General features: G+C 40.9%; 1 protein-coding gene across 1 annotated transcript; it reads right to left on the bottom strand.

Moving 5' to 3' along the window:
- Positions 1-200: 200 nt before the first annotated feature.
- Positions 201-21,073, bottom strand: LOC148042228 (vomeronasal type-2 receptor 26-like). The gene is made up of 6 exons (XM_087703101.1): positions 20,847-21,073; positions 20,145-20,433; positions 7,092-7,883; positions 3,603-3,815; positions 2,928-3,054; positions 201-1,111 (listed from the first exon to the last, which is right to left on the bottom strand). Exons 1-6 carry the CDS (start codon positions 21,071-21,073, stop codon positions 201-203), a joined length of 2,559 nt encoding a protein of 852 aa, XP_087559227.1.
- Between the last annotated feature and the right edge of the window lie 385 nt (positions 21,074-21,458).

The raw sequence follows: 21,458 nt of genomic DNA, 5'->3' as shown, positions 1-21,458 counted from the left end.
GTTATACATCATTAAATGGCTGACTTCATACAAAACTGACCCATCCAGTCAGAGGAGGCGTGGTCACCAATTTACATAACTCAGTCTCTAGGCTAATGGACAAAGTTAACCCATACTTGGATTCCCCTCGCAGCACACATAGAAGGACCGTTCAGGTAAGTCAACGGTCGATTCTTCCAATATCATAATAGTCTTATATCTCATGTTTTTACATTTATTCTGGCTGTAAGCTGCTCCTTTGTGTTCAGGTCTGGCCTCAGAAGGATAATGTAGCACTTGGGGATGAAGATGCAGACCAGCAGACCAGCACTGGAGGCCAGGATGGAGAAGACCTGAACAGCCACCATGTATTTCCCTTTGGTGCTCAGGTAGGTGGGCACAAAAGTCACCCAGACACTGCAGAAGACCAGCATGCTGAAGGTGATCAGCTTGGCTTCGTTGAAGGCCCCAGGCAGATTCCTGGCCAGGAAAGCCACAGTGAAGCAGATGGCAGCCAGGAAGCCCATGTAGCTGAGGGTGACATAGAACATGACAACAGCCCCTTCATTGCATTGCAGGATGATCTCTCCATGCTGGGAGTGGAGGTCAGAGTCAGGGAAGGGGGGAGAAACTCCCAGCCAGATGGAGCAGATGATAATTTGGATTGTAGAAGAAGAAAGGATGATGGAGTTGGCCAAGCTCTTCCCCAACCATCTCTTCACTCTGTTTCCTGGTTTTGTGGCCAGGAAAGCCAGCACCACCATGATGGTTTTGGCCAAGAGAGAAGAAATAGCAACTGAGAAGATGATGCTGAAGACCGTTTGTCGGAGAAGGCAAGTGGCTTTTCTTGGCTGACCAATGAAGAGAAGAGAAGACAGGAAGCAAAGCAGGAGGAAGACCAGGAGGATGTAGGAAAGGTCCCGGTTGTTGGCTTTGACAAGTGGAGTTTCTCGGTATTTAATGAAGATGATTAAGACAAGTCCTGTGATTAGGAAGAAGAGTAAGGCAAAAGAGACCAGTATGATGCCCAGATATTCTTCAAAAGACAGGAAGGTTATAACTTTGGGGATACATTGGACTCTGTCTTCATTTGGATATTTATCATCCGGACACTTGGTGCATTTCTCTGTATCTGAGAAAACCAAAAAAATAAATAAACTTTCTGTCTTTTCATATTTCAAATAATACAGTTGTACCTTGGTATTCAACTGATTTGAAAGTCATCAAATTTGGTACTCAACACCCCCTGATGAGAAAATTTTGTCCCAGTGCTTATTGTTACTGAACAAGCAAGCTACAACTGGGAGTTTTTAAGAAGAGACTGGACAACCATTTGTCTGAAATGTCATTGGGTTTTCTGCCTGAGCAGGGGGTTGGACTAGAAGACCTTCAATGTCCCTTCCAGCTCTGTTATCCTGTTTAACTTGTCCATGTCGGTTGTCTCATAATTCACTAACCTTTCCAGTCAAAACAAAAATGATGCATTAGTCAGGCGGTAGCTCTTCTCCATTGCATAACTCTTTGCAGTCTTTTCTTAGCTTCTGTGGTCATTGTGTACATTTTCTCTCTCTCTCATCGGTACAGGTAAAGTTGTTTTTAAATGTAATCTAAGTATTTTTGTTTGTTTGTTTCCCATGTAAAGTAATAATATACAACAATGTTAAATATTGCCTTAAAATATGTATTGTCTTTGGTTTGGGAACACATTAAATTTATTTACATTATTTCTTATGAGAAAGAAATTGTTTGGTACTCATTACACCTCCTGGGTCCAATTGATGATGAGTACTGAAGTTCCACTGAACATTCTTGGAACAACAGCTGACACAACAGAATAACACAGCTGGAACTTGAAGGTCTCCTAGTCCAAGCCTATTCAAGCAGGAGACCCTGTATTATTCCAGTCTCTTCTTAAAAGCCTCCAGTGATGGAGCCCCCACAACTTCTGAAGGCAACTTCTATTCCACTGGTTATTTGTCCTCACTGTCAGGAAATTTCATTTCATTTCTAAGTTGGATCTCTCTTTGTTGAGCTTCCGCCTGTTACTTCCCTTCCCGCCCTCGAATACTTAGCAGACATTAACCCCCTCTCCTTATGGCAGCCCCTCAAATATTACAACACTATTATCATGTCAGCCATACTCCTTCTTTACCCTATACTATCCACACCCCGTTCCTGCAACCGTTCTTTATATGTTTTAGCCTCCAGCCCTCTAATAATTTTTGTTGCTCTTTCCTGCACTCTTTTCAGAGTCTCTACATCATTTTTATAACATGGTGACCAAAACTGGATACAATATCCAAAGTGTGGTCTTAGTAAGGCTTTATGGAGCAGTTACTAATACTGCACGTGATTTTGATTCTGTCCTTGCTAAAGCAATCTAGAACTGCATTTGCTTTTTTTGCTGCTGCCACACAATTTAAGTGATCCCTCTCACAGTTACTGTTATTGAGCCCGATTTCAGCTAATCTGTACTTGCACATTTGGTTTTTCTTGCCTAAATGTAAAACCTTATTTTTCTTTTTATTGAATTTTATTTTGTTAGATTGGGCGAACAAGTCTTTCAGGATCCATCTGGATCTTAAACCTATCTTCTGAAGCATTGGCTATGCCTGCCGGTTCATCTGCAAATTTGATGATTTCTCCTTCTATTTTCTCATCTAAATTGTTTATGAAGATATTGAAGAATATCAGGAATAGTTTCAAAGGACATTGCTTAGCATTCATTTCTTCCATAGAAGAAATGAAAATATCATTTTCTAAAATCTAATCATCTAATCTCTATGAAATTGGGGGATATTCTAAGAATTTTTTCATTTTGAATAGAGAACTTCAATTTTTTTTTAAAAAAACTTGCTCTTTAATTAAAATGCTCTGGAAGAATCCCATTGCAAATTTTGTATAAACAAAGAAGCAATTGAGCTTCAATCTTTTTTTTTAACTTGCACTTTCATGAATGGAGAAGGTCCCCTCTGGACAAGGAACGCAGTCATAGCAGCAAACTGGCTCTCCTTCTCGAGCCCTCTTGACAAATCCAGGATGACAATTTTCCACACATGTGGACTGAGGCAGGGACTGAGAAGAGAAAGAAGGAATGCCAAAGAAAAGATGTTAGGACTCTCCGTCCATGGAAAATGGAGGAAGAAATGGATGGAGACAAGTAGCCTCTGGTCTTCACTGAGGTAAATATGAAATCTCTGACTACTTCTAAACAGATGCAGGAAAGATAACAACTGAAAGATTCTTCATTTAGTTCCTTTTGCTTTTGTTATTTAACACAATAAAGGACTTTTCTACTTAATAAAGTCTAGAGGGATGGAATTTTAAAAATATTTAAGTATGATGATATTCATATTAAAGCTAATAAAATTTACTATAAAATATTTAGGAAACGTTCCATTAGATTTTTTAATGTAGAAAGAAACCTCTGGCCAGTAACATCTTTAAATATTTCCATAAAACATGGCAAAGCCCCTCCACTTAGGTCCCGTCTGTTGAAGAACTTCCATTAGACACCAACTGGCATGGAAGGCCAACCACCCTGGAGACTATATAGGCTTTGCTCCCTTGAAATGGGGCCTCAGGCTTTGGAAAACAGAGAAAAGACACAAAAATTCTCCCACCTTATTCAGCAACTTCAGCCGTGAAAGAGCATCTTGTTCGATAGAAAGTTTCTGTCTTTCAAAATACACCAGAATTTCTTTCTTGGCATCCTTTTTGGGGAGAACCAAGAAACCCGAAATGGCCAGATCTGCTTTTATCTCTCCATTTTGGTCCAAGTACAGTTTCACCTCAGAAATATTCCAATACTCATTTTTCTCCAGAAAAGGATGAAACTAGAATAGGAACATCCAGGAATTTGAAAAGCAGAAAAATGTGTTTCTTATCCTACATTGACTCTTTCTTCTACAATTGTCTAATCTCCAAATAAGTTAAATAAGATACAAATACTGCAATTATCTTCGTAAGTGAATGAAAACATTTGAGAAAAGTTTGTCAATCATATACTGACAAAATATAGAGGAAACAATCGACACAGTTGGTCAATTATAGGGAACATTCTAGAGCAGATAACAAATAAAATGAACAGAGAGAAAAAAAGATGATTCATAAACTTTGGGGAAAAAATAACTTGATTCCCAGAAAGCATGGGTTTATCAAATTATCAGGCTAACCTCCTGATGATTCTCCTGGTCATCCTGATGGAAAACATCTCCAGATGTGCTAATTCTACTTGATTGTAATGTGACATTAACAAAAATTTGAAAATCTGAAAGAACAAATCTCTCACCAGCTCTTTTCTCTGCCTGAAAAGTTAGTAAGGATCCTTTCTGAGTGTCTTTCTCTCCCATTATGCAGCTGCAGGATTCTCCCCTCTTAGCTGATCCTTCCCTAGGTAGCCTCTCTTCCCCTCATCCCAAAAGTCATTCTCACATATCCTAAATAGGTTATGGGAAGACTGGTGATATCACTGGATTTCAGTAAAGACTCACAAACAATTGTGTGATGGGATTAGAAACTTGAGGGGTGGATGGTATGATAACTAAGTGGATAAAAGTGTATTCAAAATGATATTCAAATAATTTTTAATCTTTTAAATCTTTCATATGAAACCTGAAGCTTATGGATAACATTTTTTCACTGATCATCAATTTTTCTATATTGTCATTAATAGTATAGAGTTGTTAAATCTCCATCACACAAGATGTCATTTGTGTAATTTGATGTCATTTAAAGAATATAAATTTTCTGAACTTACAAACCTTATTTGAAACTTCATTTTAAAAGTTTGATAAAATAACAATGGTTTTAAATAAACTTAAAGGCGATAATCAGAAACAAGCAACAATTGTTGAATCGGATGGATTGGATGGATGGACTCAAACTTAAATTTGCTGCTGGTATCCCTGAAGAAGGAGTCTGATTTGAAGGCAGGCTGCTTGGAGATGGCTGGAGAGGCCATGGATCCTGAAGACTCAAAGTGGACAGAATGGATGGCTGATGAAATGGATCCTTTCAAGAAGATTGAGGGAGATTGGGGAATGGACTTGTCATACTTAACTAGAAAACAAGTCTTAAAAGTCATCGTGTTTCAATTTACAGGAGGTCCTATGACTTTGGGGAATGTAAAGCAGTTGTTGGGAAAGATTAAAATTTTAAGGAAATGTATTATTATTAAGAATCAAACAAAGATGTTTAACCCTGGACAGATTCTGGATGGATCAGAGGTAATGATTGTGGTGGTCTGTAGTAGAGAAGAAACCCCTATAAATATTCTGTGAGTTAAATACAACAGTAGATACAACAGAAGTTTGAAGTTTTGAAATTTAACTTTATTGTTGGATTGCCTGTTAACTACGTTTTTTATATACAGCAGATAGATGACAAGTCAAGTAGTTGCAAATAGATGTGTAGTTTATAATTGTGGGCCTATTTTGCAAGGGGCAGAAACTATTATTGCTGTATTGTATTCAACTGGGGGGACAATATGCATGTTTTGTCTGTTTTTAATGCACGCTTTAAAAATGTTTTGTATAGTTTTGTTTTGTCTTTGTAACCGTTTTATTTTCCAAAACTTGTATTTTACCTTTTTGAATAAAATAAAATTTTATAAGAGGAATATCAAGTTTCCAGAAACAATATTTATGATTTCCACACAGAGAAGGGTGCATAAGTAAAAAGCAGTAGAAAAAAAATATCTGTTTTTTTAGCAACTAGGACTTGACTAACAATAGAGTCTCATATAAGACCATGAATGATGGACTGGAAGAAAGATGAGGGACAACAAATTTGATATGTATATTTGTGAAAATGATCTAAAAATCGTAGTTAATTGGGAACAGAGTCTGAGTCAGCCGGGAGATGTTCATGGAAAGAAGGTAAATGCAGCCATAAGAATCTCAGGAAGTGAACGTTCTGGTTTGGGGAGACCCCAACTCAAGGACCAGGTCCACTTGCAGGAGAAGAATTTGCACAAAATCTACGTGAAGTTCAGGGAAGGACAAGGAAGCCAAGGAAGAGATCAAAGGAGTTGCTCTTAACCTTGAGGAAAGACCACAAGGAGAAGAGCTGAAGATCAGGAGAAATCTGGGAGCCTCTTTTCCAACTGACAAAATCTCTTGCTTGGAAAAGGGAGGATACAGCCCTCTTCCGATCAGTGACTCATTTTACACGAGTGTAAGATCTGCTCACTATTATTCCAAAGTGTCAGACATAGAAAAATGAATTCAGTTACAAGAGAGGAGATTTTAGCTGAATGAGAGAGAAAAATATGATAAAGGATGAGCTGTTTTAGAGCTGAGCCATTAAAGGAGAGAAGTTCAATCTCCTCTTCATGGATTGTCTGAATGGAAAGACTGAGAAGCCATCAGTCAGAGAAGCTTAACTGGAATTCTTGCAGAGAGGAGGAGTTGGGCTAGATGGTCTCAGCTATCCACCAAATTTATAAAGGTTGTCATGACACAACATGTAACTGTTGTGATGTTATTGATCTAGCCCCCCCCCCCTAGTGGCCGGGGGCAGATAAGCCTAACCATATGGTTTGAAGCCAGACTCTATTTTCTGTCAGCCTTTGGAGAAGACGGAAGCAGCCGTTGTGACCGAGACCCCTGGTCATCCGGAGACGGCCTCCATCCCTCCGTCCCACAGAGCATCCCTGGAGAGGTTCCAGCTGCTTCTTTGCTGGCTGTTAGTTAATGCTGCCTATTTCATCTTTCTATTTGATTTCCACTATTTGCAGCTCCTCAGTTTCACCTGCCCTCTTCTCCCAATAAAGCATCCAGATCCACGCCAGGCTCCCTTTCACTGGAGGAGAAAAGGGGGGCTTAGCTGTCTGTTGAGCTGCACATAGACCCACATGCAATGGGGATGGAAGAAAGGTGGAATTCCACCAGGCTAATCACAAACCCACAAATACAGGAAATTATTTTGAAAAGAATACAGCATTTTCCAATTAGCAGTGTTTAATATAAAAATGCCATGGTATCTACTCTTTGGAACCATTATTCCCTGAGTAATTAAATTGGCCAAATCTGTTGCGATGCTTCCCCTCCTCCTCTGGATTCCTCCTCCAAAGGATCTAAGATTAATGGATCCAGATTGGGAACCCATACCTGCCATGGCTGCAGCCTTGGAGACCCCAACATCTTTTCTCCCTCCTTCCTTCTCCTCGATCTGGAGGAATAAGCAGCATTCAAGGCCTGGGCCAGAGTCTTCATAAGACTGTAAGGTGAGGAGTAATTTTGGATCTCTTTTCTTTCCCTTTTCTCCTGGGTCTCCAGTGGGGCGTTCTGGGTGCATCTTCTGCGCCCTTTGATAGAAAAGAGGTGCTTTGAAAGAGAACAGTGGAAATAATGATCTTGAAACTTTTCTTCCACAAAGAAATGGGGTTCAAAGGTAGAATCTTTTGGCCTTACTTTTCGCACATAATTAAATTTCCAAATACTATGGATGTATTTGAGAAGTCTGTGCTTTGTGATTGTATATATTCCAAAATCTGTGAGGATCCAGACTTTCCCTTCAATGGGTCCTGGCAAACGCATAAATACTAAATGGAAAGGAAGGATTCTGTCCCAAGGGGAATCAAATTCCATGAAGTTAACAAAGACGTTGACTTGTCTCCACTTAGAGAGGGAATCCCTGAGGTATGCAGTATATCCAGTTGTTGAGAATTGTTGTGATATAACCACACAAATTCCATTCTTGACAAGCACAGGAGTAAAAATCCTCATGAAATTCTCTCCCTTCTCTGTGTCTGAAGCAAAGAGGCCAATGAGGGTCCATCTGAAATGAAGAAGCAATTGGACAATTGTTGGGTACTGGAATCCTTCTTTGGGGAGCATCTGGTGGAAAAACGGGAATTGACTTTTATCACTCAAAGCCTCTGAAGCTTTTACATGATTGATCTGAAAAAGGAATTGAAATGATTAGAGCCGTGATGGAGAAACTGTGGCACGCAGAGCCCTCTCTCCCGGCATGCCAGCCGCCCCAGCCCAACTCCACTAGCATCCACATGCAGACGCACCTCCCATCGGCCAACTGGTTTTTGGGCCTAGGTTGGTGCAGGAGGCTTTCCAGGGACAAAATGGGGTGCGGAAAGCACAGGTTTTTTTCCCCCCGTTTTGGCCCTAGAAAGCCTCCTGCACCAATCTGGAAGCCCCCCCCCCAAAAAAAAACCTGCAACTGTTTGACGGCTGAAGGAAATCTCCAACTGAGCCAGGAAGCACTGGGGGGGGGCATTCACACTCACTTCCTGCCCACCGGAGTTTGCTGCCCCAGGGCAGAAATGAGAACCTGTCTGTGGAGCCCACTGCTACTTGGCCAAGTAGGACAAGGACATGAAGAAGAGGAGGAGGAGAATGGCGAAGCTTTGCAGGAGCTGGCAGGGAGCAGGTCAGGTGGAGCTGGCTGGCTGGCTGGGGAGGGGGCAATCATAGTGCTTAAGTGGCAGCAGTCTGCATTCCCCGACTGTGCTGGGGAGGAAATGAGAGGCCCTGCTTGAATGGGGAGGAATACACACGCACACCCTGCCCCCCTGCTCAGTTGTTGCCCACACCATTGCCAACAGTTGGGGTGCCCGCCCACACACAAACACACAAACAAACAGACACACACACTCCTCTCTTACCCTCACTGTCTCTGCCTGGCCCCATTTGCATGTGAGACAAAGAAGCCCAATTAAGTAGTTAAGTGCGAAATAGTTAGGGGCAGGGGAGGAGCAGGCAATCACTTTTTGCCCAGAGTTTCTGGGTCCCTGACTCTGCAAAAGAGGATGGGTGCCTGAATCTGCACAATATTATAGCAGCCAAGAGTGTCCATTCTAGGACAAAAAGCATTTCCCAGCCAACTCTCCTCTCCCTTCTTCAAACCAGTGCAGCTCGTGGAGGATAGGTGTAACATGGGTGTACTGAGGTGCATCCACAATCGCTCGCACGGCTGCATTCTGGACGAGCTGAAGTCTCCAAATGCTCTTCAAGGGCTGCCCCATGTAGAGCGCATTGCAGTAGTCCAGTCTTGAGGTCACGAGGGCATGAGTGACTGTTGCGAGTGCCTCCCAGTTCAGGTAGGGACGCAATTTGTGCACCAGGCGAACCTGGGCAAATGCCCCCCTGGTCACAGCCGACACATGATGTTCTAAGGTCAGCTGTGGGTCCAAGAGGACTCCCAAATTGTGAACCCTGTCTGAGGGGAGTAAAATTTCACCCCCCAGCCTGAGTGACGGAGTACTAACCAAATTTTTGGGAGGGAAACACAACAGCCACTCGGTCTTGTCTGGATTGAGCGCCAGCTTGTTAACCTCCATCCAGACCCTGACAGCCTCCAGGCACTGGCACATCACATCAACCACTTCACTGAGTTGGCACGGGGCAGACAGATACAACTGGGTATCGTCCGCGTACTGATGGTATTTTATCCCGTGCCGCCGAATGATCTCACCCAACGGCTTCATGTAGATGTTAAACAGGAGGGGGGACAGGACCGAACCCTGTGGGACCCCATATTTCAGGGGCCTAAGGGTTGACCTCTGCCCCCCGACCAACACCGACTGCGACCTGTCCGAGAGGTAGAAGGAGAACCACCGAAGAACGGTGCTTCCCACCCCCACCTCTCGTAACCGTCACAGAAGGATACCATGGTCGATGGTATCGAAGGCCGCTGAGCAGTCAAGAAGCACTAGGACGGAGGCATGACCTCCATCCCTGGCTCTCCAGAGATCATCGGTCAGTGCGACCAAAGCGGTTTCCGTGCTGAAGCCAGGCCTGAATCCGGACTGAAAGGGATCCAGATAATCGGCTTCATCCAAGGACCGTCGGAGCTGAAAGGCCACCACTTTCTCAACAACCTTCCCAACAAAGAGGAGGTTGGAGACTGGACGGTAGTTATTCAAAATGGCTGGATCCAGAGATGGCTTCTTCAGGAGGGGTCTCACCACCGCTGTCTTCAATGGCGGAGGAAAGAAGCCCTCCCGAAGGGAGGCATTCACCATCGCCTGGATCCAGCCCCGCGTCACCTCCTTGCTGTTCGCAACCAGCCAGGAGGGGCAAGGGTCCAAATGCTGTTCAAGGGCTGCCCCATGTAGAGCGCATTGCAGTAGACAAACTGTCTCCAAGATCCTTTTTTGGATCAGAACCCCCCTGTGAGTTGGTGGGGGTGAAGAAGGGACAGTACTCCCAGTGGGAGTACAACAGGTCCCTCGTAGGTCAGAGATTTGCCCTCTGAATCAGAGCCGGGGTGGCAGCATAGCAAGAAGTTGGCTCCAGGCCAAAGCAGCTGAACAGGAGCGTGCAGAGGTGAGATGAAAGCCTGGAAAGATGTATTAACCCACAGTTATAAATCAGAATTTGGAAAAGGCAAAAAATCTTGAGAGCATAAGTAATGTTGATGGACAGATCAGGATTTTTGCAAAAAGAAAGAAGGGAAAAAATGGAAGGTTGAATCACTAACCCAAAAGAAAGCCATTTTCTTGAAACAATATGGAGAAAGTAGAGAAGTGACAAACCCACTTAAACACAAACTCTAAATTTGGTTTTGGACTTGAAAAGATTGTGTTTTTAAGGGAGTCTAGAAGCATGAAGATTTGCTTCTTCCGAGTGTCTTTTAACTAATATATTTTAAGCAACTCCAATTAATGAGAGCTGGAATGCAACAAGGGAGAAAGATCAAGAAAAAAATCTCCTCACTGACAACTAATAACCTAATCTTGCCTGTGTCGGAAATTTTAATTAACAAACTGCCATACATCAGAACTTGGAAAAGCAGGATGGAAGAGAAACATACCTGAGTTTGGCTGTATGCAAGTTTGCTCCAATTAATATATTTTGAGCAATTATAACCAATGTTCCCTCTAATTTTTTTTCAGTGTGGGCGGAAAAGTATAGTGTTTGAGCGGCACATTTTCATGCCTGAGTCCCAACCATTCTAGTTTAAACTTCCAGCTGCACTTTTTCTTCGTAACAACATTTACTCCAGCTTTAAGTTTTGACATCAGCACTGACTGATGATGTACCTATAGGGTTAGGGTTTATCAATTATTACAATTATCTTTTCAAATTCATTTTGGATTAAATAAAAAAGAGCTTTGAAATGAATATATAAATGGCACTTAATACCACTAATATTAAAAGAGTAAATGTTTGATATACTTCATTTTAATGAATTTCACTTGGTATACTTCATTTTAATGAGTTAACATTCAATTGCAAAAGTTGTCTATACACTGTATGCTTCTGTGAATGTATTATATGCAATTTGCTATTTTAAATGAGTAAAATTATTAAAATCACCATAATTAGTCTCATTCACATCTAAGAGTTTTCTTCCATCATTAATTTGTAAACTCAAGGATTTATTGCCTGCATGTTCGACAATGCTTGCTGATTGTTTAAAAATTTGTGGGAATTTGCTCCTCTCTGTACAGAGGGTTTCAGTAACCTACTACTACTGCAAAACTAATTTCTAAACTGCATACTACTTGCAAATATAAATAGATTGTTAAAATGGCTCTACCATAACCAAATAAGAGAAAAAACCACCTTCCTTTTGTTTATAAAGTAGTGATTTTAGTTTGCTCTATGGAAGTCACTATTTTAAACTGACAGATAGGAAGTTTAATTAGATTAAAAGCAAAAATATTCTCAATGACTTTGAAAATCCCAATGAGTTATCAAATATAGGTACTCCTTTGTTACAACATGGGACTGGAATTTTTATTACTCAGCAATGTGGTCACAAAGCCGATGTCGTGTCATGACTCATGTGACCGGGCTCTCTGCCTCTTTCCAACTCTGAGGGCATCAATCATGTTAGCCAAGGGATCTGCAAAGTTGGCTGTTTTAAGACTGGTGGACTTCAACTTCCAGAATTTTGAGAGTTGAAGTCCACCAGTCTTAAAACAGCCAACTTTGCAGACCCCTGTGTTAGCCCAAAGCCTGGCACTGGGCTTTGCTCCCCCATTGGTGGAGCCCCGAGAAGCGAGGAGGGAGAAAAAGAGCTCAAAAGAGCTACATTGTTGCTAAACGTAACCGGGGAGAGCCAGCCAGCCCAGGCAATAGCAAATTAGCCAATCTCGCAGCAGGTCTGAAGTTGGGGGGGAGGGGGAGCAAAACTCCAGGCAGGGCTCTCTGACTGTTCTAATTCCCCGTGAAAACTGTTGCCTCTGAAGGATTTGCTCCAGTGTTTTAAATCTTTAAGATCCCTCTCCCTTTTTTCTTTTCGACCCACACGGAATCACAGATTAGAGAATCCTGAAGTCAGGCGGGGCTGAGGAGGGAGAAAAAGAGCTCAAAAGAGCTACATTGTTGCTAAATGCAACCGGGGAGAGCCAGCCAGCCCAGGCAATAGCAAATTAGCCAATCTCGCAGCAGGTGTGAAGTTGGGGGGGGAGGGGGAGCAAAACTCCAGGCAGGGCTCTCTGACTGTTCTAATCCCCCATGAAAACTGTTGCCTCTGAAGCATTTGCTCCAGTGTTTTAAATCTTTAAGCTTCCCTTTCCCTTTTTTCTTTTCAACCTACACTGATTAGAGAATCCTGAAGTCGGGCGGCAAAGTACTGCAGTAGAAAAGGTTTAGCTGGAGTAGGTTTTGATTGCGATCGCTCTGTAGTTCGTGTCCAGATACCTGCCCCACGTGCCTCTGAGCGGCAATTAGAAACTACTGCGTGTGGTATTGCCATGTGAGCGGCCGCGCAGGCCCGCACCTTAGAGGGAACAGTGATTATAACTAATGCGAGGTGGAAAGTTCCCAGGAAAATATAATAACAAAATCAAGAACTGGGAAATACAGTCCTTTTTTCTTTTTTATCTGCAAAAGATCAAGATGGCTCCAGTTTCTCTTCCATTTTCACAGGAGTTGAATTAATTAAATTTAAGGTGGACCAGAACCTCGAAATAAGATTGGTATACCTAACTGAAATTTTGGAACTGGACATTAAGGAAGAACAAAAGACCAAGGTGGCTCCCATCATTCTTCCCTACAGCAGCTGAAGTAGATAAATTTAAGGTGGACCAGAACTCTGAAATAAGAACTGTATAACTAATTGTAATTTTGGGACTGGACGTTATGGAAAAGTGGGAATCTGAAGAACTACATGAAATTATAAAAAAATATGCATAAATCATTAAAATCAAGCCTAAGTAGAATTCTGAATTCAGAGAAGCAGGTATTTAAAGAAGAAGGGAAGAAATAAGGGGGAAGAGATAAGGAAGGGGTAGAAACGGTGGGAAATAAAAAGCAGACAAAAAACTCCATTGGGCTTGGCAGTGGTATAGAGAAAATTGTAAAGGGGGATCTGTCCCAACAAAAAGGAATAAAAAGCAGACAAAAGATGTTTTGGAGGTTGACAGTGGCATAAGGAAAATTGAAATAGGAGGTTATACCCCAACAAAGGTAAATATAAAAAATCTTTTTGATGGTGGCTTGGGGAAAATTGAAGAGGGTGGACCTGTCAAAACAAAGAAAAAGGAGAAAGCAGGAATAGAGAAGTGGGACAAAAGATGTACTAGGAAAAAATCAGACATCTAGAAATTGTTATATGGGAAAATATAAAGCTAAGATAAGGGGTTTATTCCTAAATATGACAATAAAATGGAGTTGCTAACTGATTGAATATGATAATAGAAAGAATTAAATAAAGGTTGAAACATATGGAATATGGATAAATATGAAACTAATATGGGGAGATTGTAAAGCAGAGGTTTGTGATTCACTTTTATACATGATAATTAAACTCAGTTGCTAATTGATTGAATATGACAATAGACATTCCAAGCGTCAAGCGCCGATTGCTAGCGAGGTTTCAGCCCGATGAATGCCAGGCATGAAAATGTGCCACTCAAACACTATACTTTTCCGCTCACACTGGGGAAAAAAAGCTCTCTGCTCAGCTTTTACATTGTTGGACTGGCTAGAGAGAGAGATGGCACCAACAGCCTGGGTCCTGGCATTTTGCAGGCAACATTTGAATTAGATTTTGCCAATTATCCTGTTAAAAGATAATCCTATTATTCTAAAATATGACTAATTCAATATTAAAAACTGTAAATAATTAATGCTGATAAATAATAGCAGTAATTGTTATTTGGTATGATTAAAATCAGTATTGATATATCAATATAATATCTATCAAAATTGACAATAAACACTAAAATAACAATACAAATATATAATGTGGAATATAAATGTAATAAATATAATATATAAATGCAACATAAATGTAATAAAATAATTTATCATGAAACTCTCCCCCTTTAAAGTAGTAAGATCAATTAAATAGTCTAGCAAGTTTGGACAATATGCTATATGTTATGTTACTTAAGAATATATATACCTCAGAATCAGATACAACATCCACATCATTTCCAACTGAGTCGATAAAATCATATGCCATGCCAAAGCTATTTTAAATAAAGATATGAAATTAATCAAGTATTGCATTTATTTTTCAAAATGAATGTACATTTTTTTTATTTAAGTTTTGTACCCCATCTTTTCATCTCCAAGGTATTCAAAGCAGCTAACAGATATTTTTAAAATTGAAATCTACTTAAAAACTGGTGTTAACATCACCATAATCTAATTCAAAAAGCTGACTAAAAAGGGAACTATCCTTTTCTAAAACCAAAAAAGAAAGAAGAACTGCCATAGGATTGTATTCCGTAGTATTTAATCGAGGCATAGCTTTCAAATGTAATCCAAATTATATATCTAAACAACATTATAAATCATTTAAATATCAGAAGATTCGGGCATTGTTTTTTCTGATCTCTTGGCAGAAAGGATGGTTACTGGCATTTTATGGAATTTAAAATGATTAAGTCCATGACACAAATTGCACAATAGGAAATCCAGGCCAGAATGCATTTAACTCATTGTATCACCAGGGACCAGAATTTAGCAGGCCCAGGAAAAAAAAGTAGGTAAAGCCACTTTATAGCTAAATTTGATACCATTAAAAATTAAATAGGATTAAAATCTGTGGTTTATAATTTACCCAGTTGTGCCATGTAGTCCACCCCACTCCTTTCGCCGACGTTAGCCCGCTGCACCAAGGGGGCATGTAAGAGGGAGGGGAAAAAACAAGAGGAGATAGGGCCACAGCTAAACACGCAGCAACCTCGACATCTAAGTGGGCTAGTCCACAGCATGTGCGCCCCCGCGTCCGAGACAGGGCATAAAAAGGGAAGAAAAGACAGGGAGGAGACGACTGGACCCAGCTGTGTTTGGGGCGCCGGTTTGCACGCAAGTGAGTCCCCCAGTGCAGGGTGGGGAAAGGCTTTGTTGAAAGGTCCGAAGCACAGAGAATCAGGAGGTGCCACCCACGTGCAGCTGCATAATGAATCGCACCAATTCTGCCCAAAAGTTTTTAAAAAAATGTTGTCAAGACTCCTGTTTAGCTGGAGGGGGTTTCATTCACGATTCCATGGCCATTCTGCTGAGTACAGAGACTGCAGTCCGTGTCCAGCAAACGACACTGTGCGGTTGGAAACTGCAAACGACACTGTGCGGTTGGAAACTGCTGTGCAATGTTTACTTGCCATGTGCGCGGCCGCGGGGCCGCACACCTTAGAGGGAACATTGGAGGGAGGGGGAGGGGAGAGGGAGAAGTAAGCGATGGATAAGGTACAAATATGCTGTATGGAGAGCAGAAGAGCCAATAATGATGGTAAGATGAATTGATGTAAACATTTAATAATAAAATACGATGTTGGCTATGTAATAGAATACATGTGGTATAATATCAATAGCAATAGCAATAGCAATAGCAGTAGACTTATATACCGCTTCATAGGCCTTTCAGGCCTCTCTAAGCGGTTTACAGAGAGTCAGCATATTGCCCCCAACAATCTGGGTCCTCATTTTACCCACCTCGGAAGGATGGAAGGCTGAGTCAACCCTGAGCCGGTGAGATTTGAACCGCTGACCTGCTGATCTAGCAGTAGCCTGCAGTGCTGCATTTAACCACTGCGCCACCTTGGCTCAATAATATATATATCGATATGTGTGTGTGTGTGTGTGTGTGTGTGTGTGTGTGTGTGTGTGTGTGAGAGAGAGAGAGAGAGAGAGAGAGAGAGAGAGAGAGGGAGAGAGGGAGAGAAATGTGGATTCTGCCAAGTAGCTTTGCTTGTAACTAAAAATGTGTGTTCAGCATTTCCTAACAAAGCTCTGAGTTATATGCCAGAAAATGTATTTCTTTTCCCTTCCAATGTCTGTTGTTTTCAGAGCGCTGAGAAAAATCATGAAATTCACATGATATCAAATTATGTTTCCATAGCAATGACTGTTCAAGCTGTGTGAACTGTAAGGTGTTTGGAAAAATCTCGCTGCTTGCTCTGTAAAGGTGGGAGACCAAAAGGTCATCCAATCTTTTGCTTTCTGCAGAAATAAAAGCTGATAATCCGTAGCCTCATCTTCAGAGTTTCACTGGACTTATCAGATTCTGAGCCACATTCAAAACCTCACACAATGAAGAATGCTGTGTTATATTTGGGGTCAGATCAAATCCAAAATATTAGAATTTAATAAATCCAATTTTGTTCTCATGAAAGCAAGAATAAATTGTCAATTAGACATTGTTTAAAATATTAAAGACAGAATATTAGCAAGATTGTATTATAAAAGTGGAAAATAATAAATAAATAAATAACTATAAACAATGTAAATCATATTACTGTATCTCACCCCTACAATTTATTGCAATTAGATTAACATGTGCAAATGCCAACTGAAGTATTCTATTCCAATAAAGGGCCTACTATAATTTTGAGCATTGCCGCATATTTTAATGCTTCTATGGCCCAGATTCTTTGTGGAGGAATCTTTTTAGCTTCTTCTCCAATTGTCCAAGAAACAGGGAGACCTCAGTTCTTTATACAATTTGTCAGTTTTATAATCCAAGATTGGTCTTTAATTGAAGTTTTATCTGTTCTAACAGTCACACTTTTCGGAGTCTGTAATTTTCCATAGGTTAAATTTTATGCCAATATCCATATTTTCTGATTTTAGACAAAGCAGAAATTGTGTAAATCCCCAAATCAGCTCTGAGGGCAGCAGCTGGAGTCCTTTTGTCCACCCCAAGATCCACCTCAGAGGCTGTGATTGGGTTGGTTCTGCTGGTGGTTTCTCTCTGAAGCCCCAAACACCAGACTGATATAAACACATAGGGGAAACCTTGGCCTCACATGCTTCAATAATTGGGGCTGAGGAAGCTGGAGAGCTATGAGGTTTTCTTTTAAGCATCACTTTCATTCATGTCTCTGATCTAACTGAGCTCCTTTGATGATGAAGGAGCCAAGATTCAGTCTCAGAGAAAACAAAGCCAGAATTAAAGTCTTTACGGGGTATATAATCCAATGTGTAAGTATGATAATATCACAGTGTAAATCAGCATGTTTCAAAAGTTATTTAGCATGCTAAATATATGTACCTATAACAGAACGAAGCACAAAATAAAAGGATTGAAAGGGAACTTTGAGGTCTTCTAATCCAACCCCCTGCTCAAGAAAGAGACCCTATACCGGGGTCCTCAAACTATGGCCTGTGGGCTGGATACAGCCCACCGAAGCCATTAATCTGGCCCACATGGGACCACGAGGCTGCCCCGCCCAAATCAGGAGGGGAAAATGCTGCCCTCTGCCTCAGCTTCTTAGCTCGGGCTAAGTGGAATGCAGAGCCATGTCACCTGATATGTGCGGCCTTGCCTCTTGCTCTTCTGGGTTTCTGATATGCATATGCACGCGATGATCAGCTGGCCTTTGCGCACATGGCAGTGCCAGGAACTGGAAGAGCTGGTCTTCCAGTTTCCACAAGTGCATGGACACCAGAGCATCATGTGTGCACAGGCCAGAAACCAGAGGGGGAGCTGCCTGGTGCACATGTGTGCACTAACATGCACACTGGACAATTCCTCTTCCAGATCACAACCCTGACAAGAGCACTCTGTGCTGAAAAGGTTCTTCATCCATGCACTATTCCAAGGGTGGTTTTTCAATGACATTATAAAGCGGTACCAATACTTCACGTGATTTGGATTCTCTTCTTCTGTTGATGCAGCCTAGGATTGCAATGGCTTTTTTTTTGGCTGCTACACATTATTTTTTTTAATGCTATACATTATCGGCTCACATTTGAGAGGTTGTCCACTAAGATTCCAAAATCTCTCTCACAGTTCCTGCTATTGAACCAAATTTCACCTAATCTGTACCTGTACATTTGGTTTTTCTAGCCTCAGTGTAAGACTTTACTTTTCTCTACATTGGATTTCCTTGTCAGGCCTGCAGGCATATTCCTTTTAGAATCTTTGTCCTGCCACACTCTCTATTATTTTACTATGCTGTTTCATTAGTGTAGTAATTGAGAGGGGGAATAGTAAGGAGTAGAATTGTAGAATGTGTTGTTGTCATAATAAAACATTCCTTTCTAGAAGCCCAAGGTCATTCTTTGTCTCTGCACCTCTGCACCTGACCGGAACCAGATGGAACTAGATGGGTGGAAATGCCAGTGTGGCAGTGGAAGATTGGACTATGTGATGGACTTGTGGGTGTGGGAGCAAGGTTTTGAACTTTAAAGTGGGTGGAAACCCAGGAAGCTTTCAGATTCAGGTTGCCACAATTTGTACCAACATGTCTCTCTTATTAAATTGGAACACTGATGAAAGCTATGCCTTGAACTCTGATTTAATTCTGGATGATATTTGGAACACTAACATTCCTTTTGTTAGCTAGGCCCAGCGTTCAAGTCCATCTAGATCAGTGGTTCTCAACCTGTGGTTTGGGACCCCTTTGGGGGGGTCAAACGATCCTTTCACAGGGGTCACCTAAGACCATCGGAAAATACATATTTTAGAAAAAATATGGAAATCATAAAATAATTTCATGGTTCGGGGTCACCATAACATGAGGAACTGTATTAAAGGGTTGCGGCATTAGGAAGGTTGAGACCCACTGATCTAGATCCACCTGGATCTTGAGCCTATCATCTGGGGTGTTGGCTATTCCTGCCACTTTAGTGTCCTCTGTAAATTCAATCAGTTCCCTATCTATCCCTCATCCAAATCATTCATGAAGATGTTGAAGAGTATTGGGCCTAAAATGGAACCTTGGGGTCCCCCACTACTCGTTTCCCTCCATGTATATGTAGTTCTATTGAGGACCACAGGCTGAGTCCATCTGAGGGTGAAGCCATCTATCGCACATATCTTTAGCTTACCAAGAAGTAGATGGTGATTTACTTTCTCAAAGCCTTTCTAAAATCCAAGTTCTATATACTATGTGCACTGCATTTAGCTGGTCCTCTAATTTAGCAATTTTTGTCAAAGAATGAAATAACAATTATTTATTATGTTTTTTTGATTCTTTGTTAGTTGAAGTAAGTTGTCAATATATATGAATAACAAGGATTCAAGCATTCCCTTTTTCCTTGGGAATTATCAATCCTTCTTCTCATTGCTCCATTGAGCCCAAACCTCCTTCTTAAACAAGGAATTGGAGAAAGAGCTTGGATCAGGGCCAACAGGCTGAGCTCCATTTTGAGGGCAATCAATTTCCTATATAATATTTTTCTGTTAATTATGACAAATACACTAACATCTAGAAAGCCAGCAAACCGTGTTTTACTTCGCTGGTATAGATGAGATATTTCAAGACAGTTTCTTACCAATATTAGATTATTAACATGCAATATTTTTTAATAAAATCTATATAGCTGTTCACTATCTAAAACCTTCTGGTTCTTCTGCAAGGAATGCATTTTTCTCAAGTTTAATTAAGAGGACCTTGGAAAAATTTTACCCACAATATCTGCTAGTCTAGTTGGGCTATAATTGCTAGAGTCCTTTTTATTCCACTTTTTGGATAGATAAAATGCTACTATTGCCAACTTCAATCTGAGTGGATAGGGCCAGCATTATTTATATGTGGAAATGAAGATGCAAACATCCAGGGATGTTTTTTGATCAATTAAATATTCGGTAGAATGTCTTATCCAGGGAATGTATTGCTTGCATTTCAAGCCTTTTATGATTAATCTCAACATAAGAGGGGTAAAATATTGACAGTTTTGCTAATATGGAGAAAAGCAGTTCTTGAAATTCATGGAGAAGACATGATTGCATTTATTGCTCATCCACCACCATCCACCACTCACTTTACCAGATGGAGAAAAACACACACAAACCTGTGGGACTTTGTAGGTGCCTCCTAATGTTGATGCCTGGATGGAAATGTCCCTGCTAGCTCCATCCAGAAGAGCCAGAAGGTTGTCCTTCCTTCCACAGCCGTAGTTGGGGACATTGGCTTCTCCAGTGGAGAGAATGTCCAGCAAGGCATCTGAAGTATGTAAAGTGCTCAAATGGTTGTCATGGATGTTGTAGCCCAGTGTGAGATTGTGCAGGAGCTGGGAATTCTTGTTGACCACTTGAATGTTGAAAATTAATTGTAAACCATATTCAAAACCATCAATATCCCTATCGTAAAAAAGGTGTTATTATAAAGAACAGCAAGAACAAATACTGTTTTTAATATATAAGCCTCAAGAATTACTACTGAGCCTTAAGCCAACATTGATCCAAAATCAATGATCAGTTGCACAATTGGCTGAGGTACAAGTACAATTGGTTCAACCACTACTTTAAATAAAATTCATTATTTAAATGATAAATTAAGGATTGAACTGAGGAAAATAATCTGCAGCCCTTTCAGCTTTTTTTCAGACCCCTTTTTGAGTCTCTTTCACAAAATCAGACAGAAGAGAGAAGCCATAAAAATCAAAATCATTCAGGAAATTAGATATATAGGATAAATGCAAAGAAAAAGAAAAAAAGAAAAAGGAGAGTGTTAGATTGGAGGGAGTGCAACTCCATCACCCTGAATGACTTACAAATCATAGAAAACAAATTTTAGAGAAGGAACCACATTGAAAAGCAAATTTGTATGCAATATTTCATATCCAGTGATGACTATACTAAGGAGATGGTCTCCTGGACTGTAAAAGCTCTGTGGTTGTTTTCCATCCTGATTCTTTAAACTCAGCGGGCATTTCATTCTCAGCTTCCCAGAGACTGGATGGGACACCAGCAGCATCAGAAGTGGAAGCAGAAGGTCCATCATTCATGGGGTGAATCAATGAATCCCTTTTCTGTTTCTAAAGAAGAATTAGAAGAATTCAAAGGATTCTCACAAGGTGGAAAATGATCCAGTTGCTTTCCTGATTGAAACACAGAGAAACACTCAGCTTCACCTGGAAAGGAGAGAGACGTACATTCAAGAGCACAGACCCTGCCTGTCCCAAAACTCCATATTTCGCTGCCGAAAGTCTCCCCTGGAAGATTTCGTTCAAAGAGCAGAGCTGAAATCTTTATCATAATTCTCCCCCTCCAGGGGAGATCCCTGAATAATTCAACTAGTTCTTGGATTCAAAGTTTGTTGGGAAATTCTCTGGAGGGAAATGAAAGGGAAATAATCCCCATGTGATTCATAATAACAGGGAACA

Source organism: Thamnophis sirtalis, unplaced genomic scaffold (assembly GCF_051295495.1).
Source record: "Thamnophis sirtalis isolate CommonGarterSnake01/CBP01778 unplaced genomic scaffold, rThaSir2_p1.2 scaffold_21, whole genome shotgun sequence".
NCBI lineage: Eukaryota > Metazoa > Chordata > Lepidosauria > Squamata > Natricidae > Thamnophis > Thamnophis sirtalis.
Note: the sequence above shows the minus strand (reverse complement) of the source record. Positions and strands in the feature narration are given on the sequence as shown.

Coding starts and splice junctions, on each gene's coding strand:
- LOC148042228 (XM_087703101.1), bottom strand. CDS start 21,073: ATGGACCTTCTGCTTCCACTTCTGATGCTGCTGGTGTCCCATCCAGTC. Junction 3,816..7,091: donor CAAGGCTGCAGCCATGGCAG/GTATGGGTTCCC, acceptor TTCCTATTCTAG/TTTCATCCTTTTCTGGAGAA. Junction 1,112..2,927: donor GACCTTCTCCATTCATGAAA/GTGCAAGTTAAA, acceptor TGGTTTTCTCAG/ATACAGAGAAATGCACCAAG.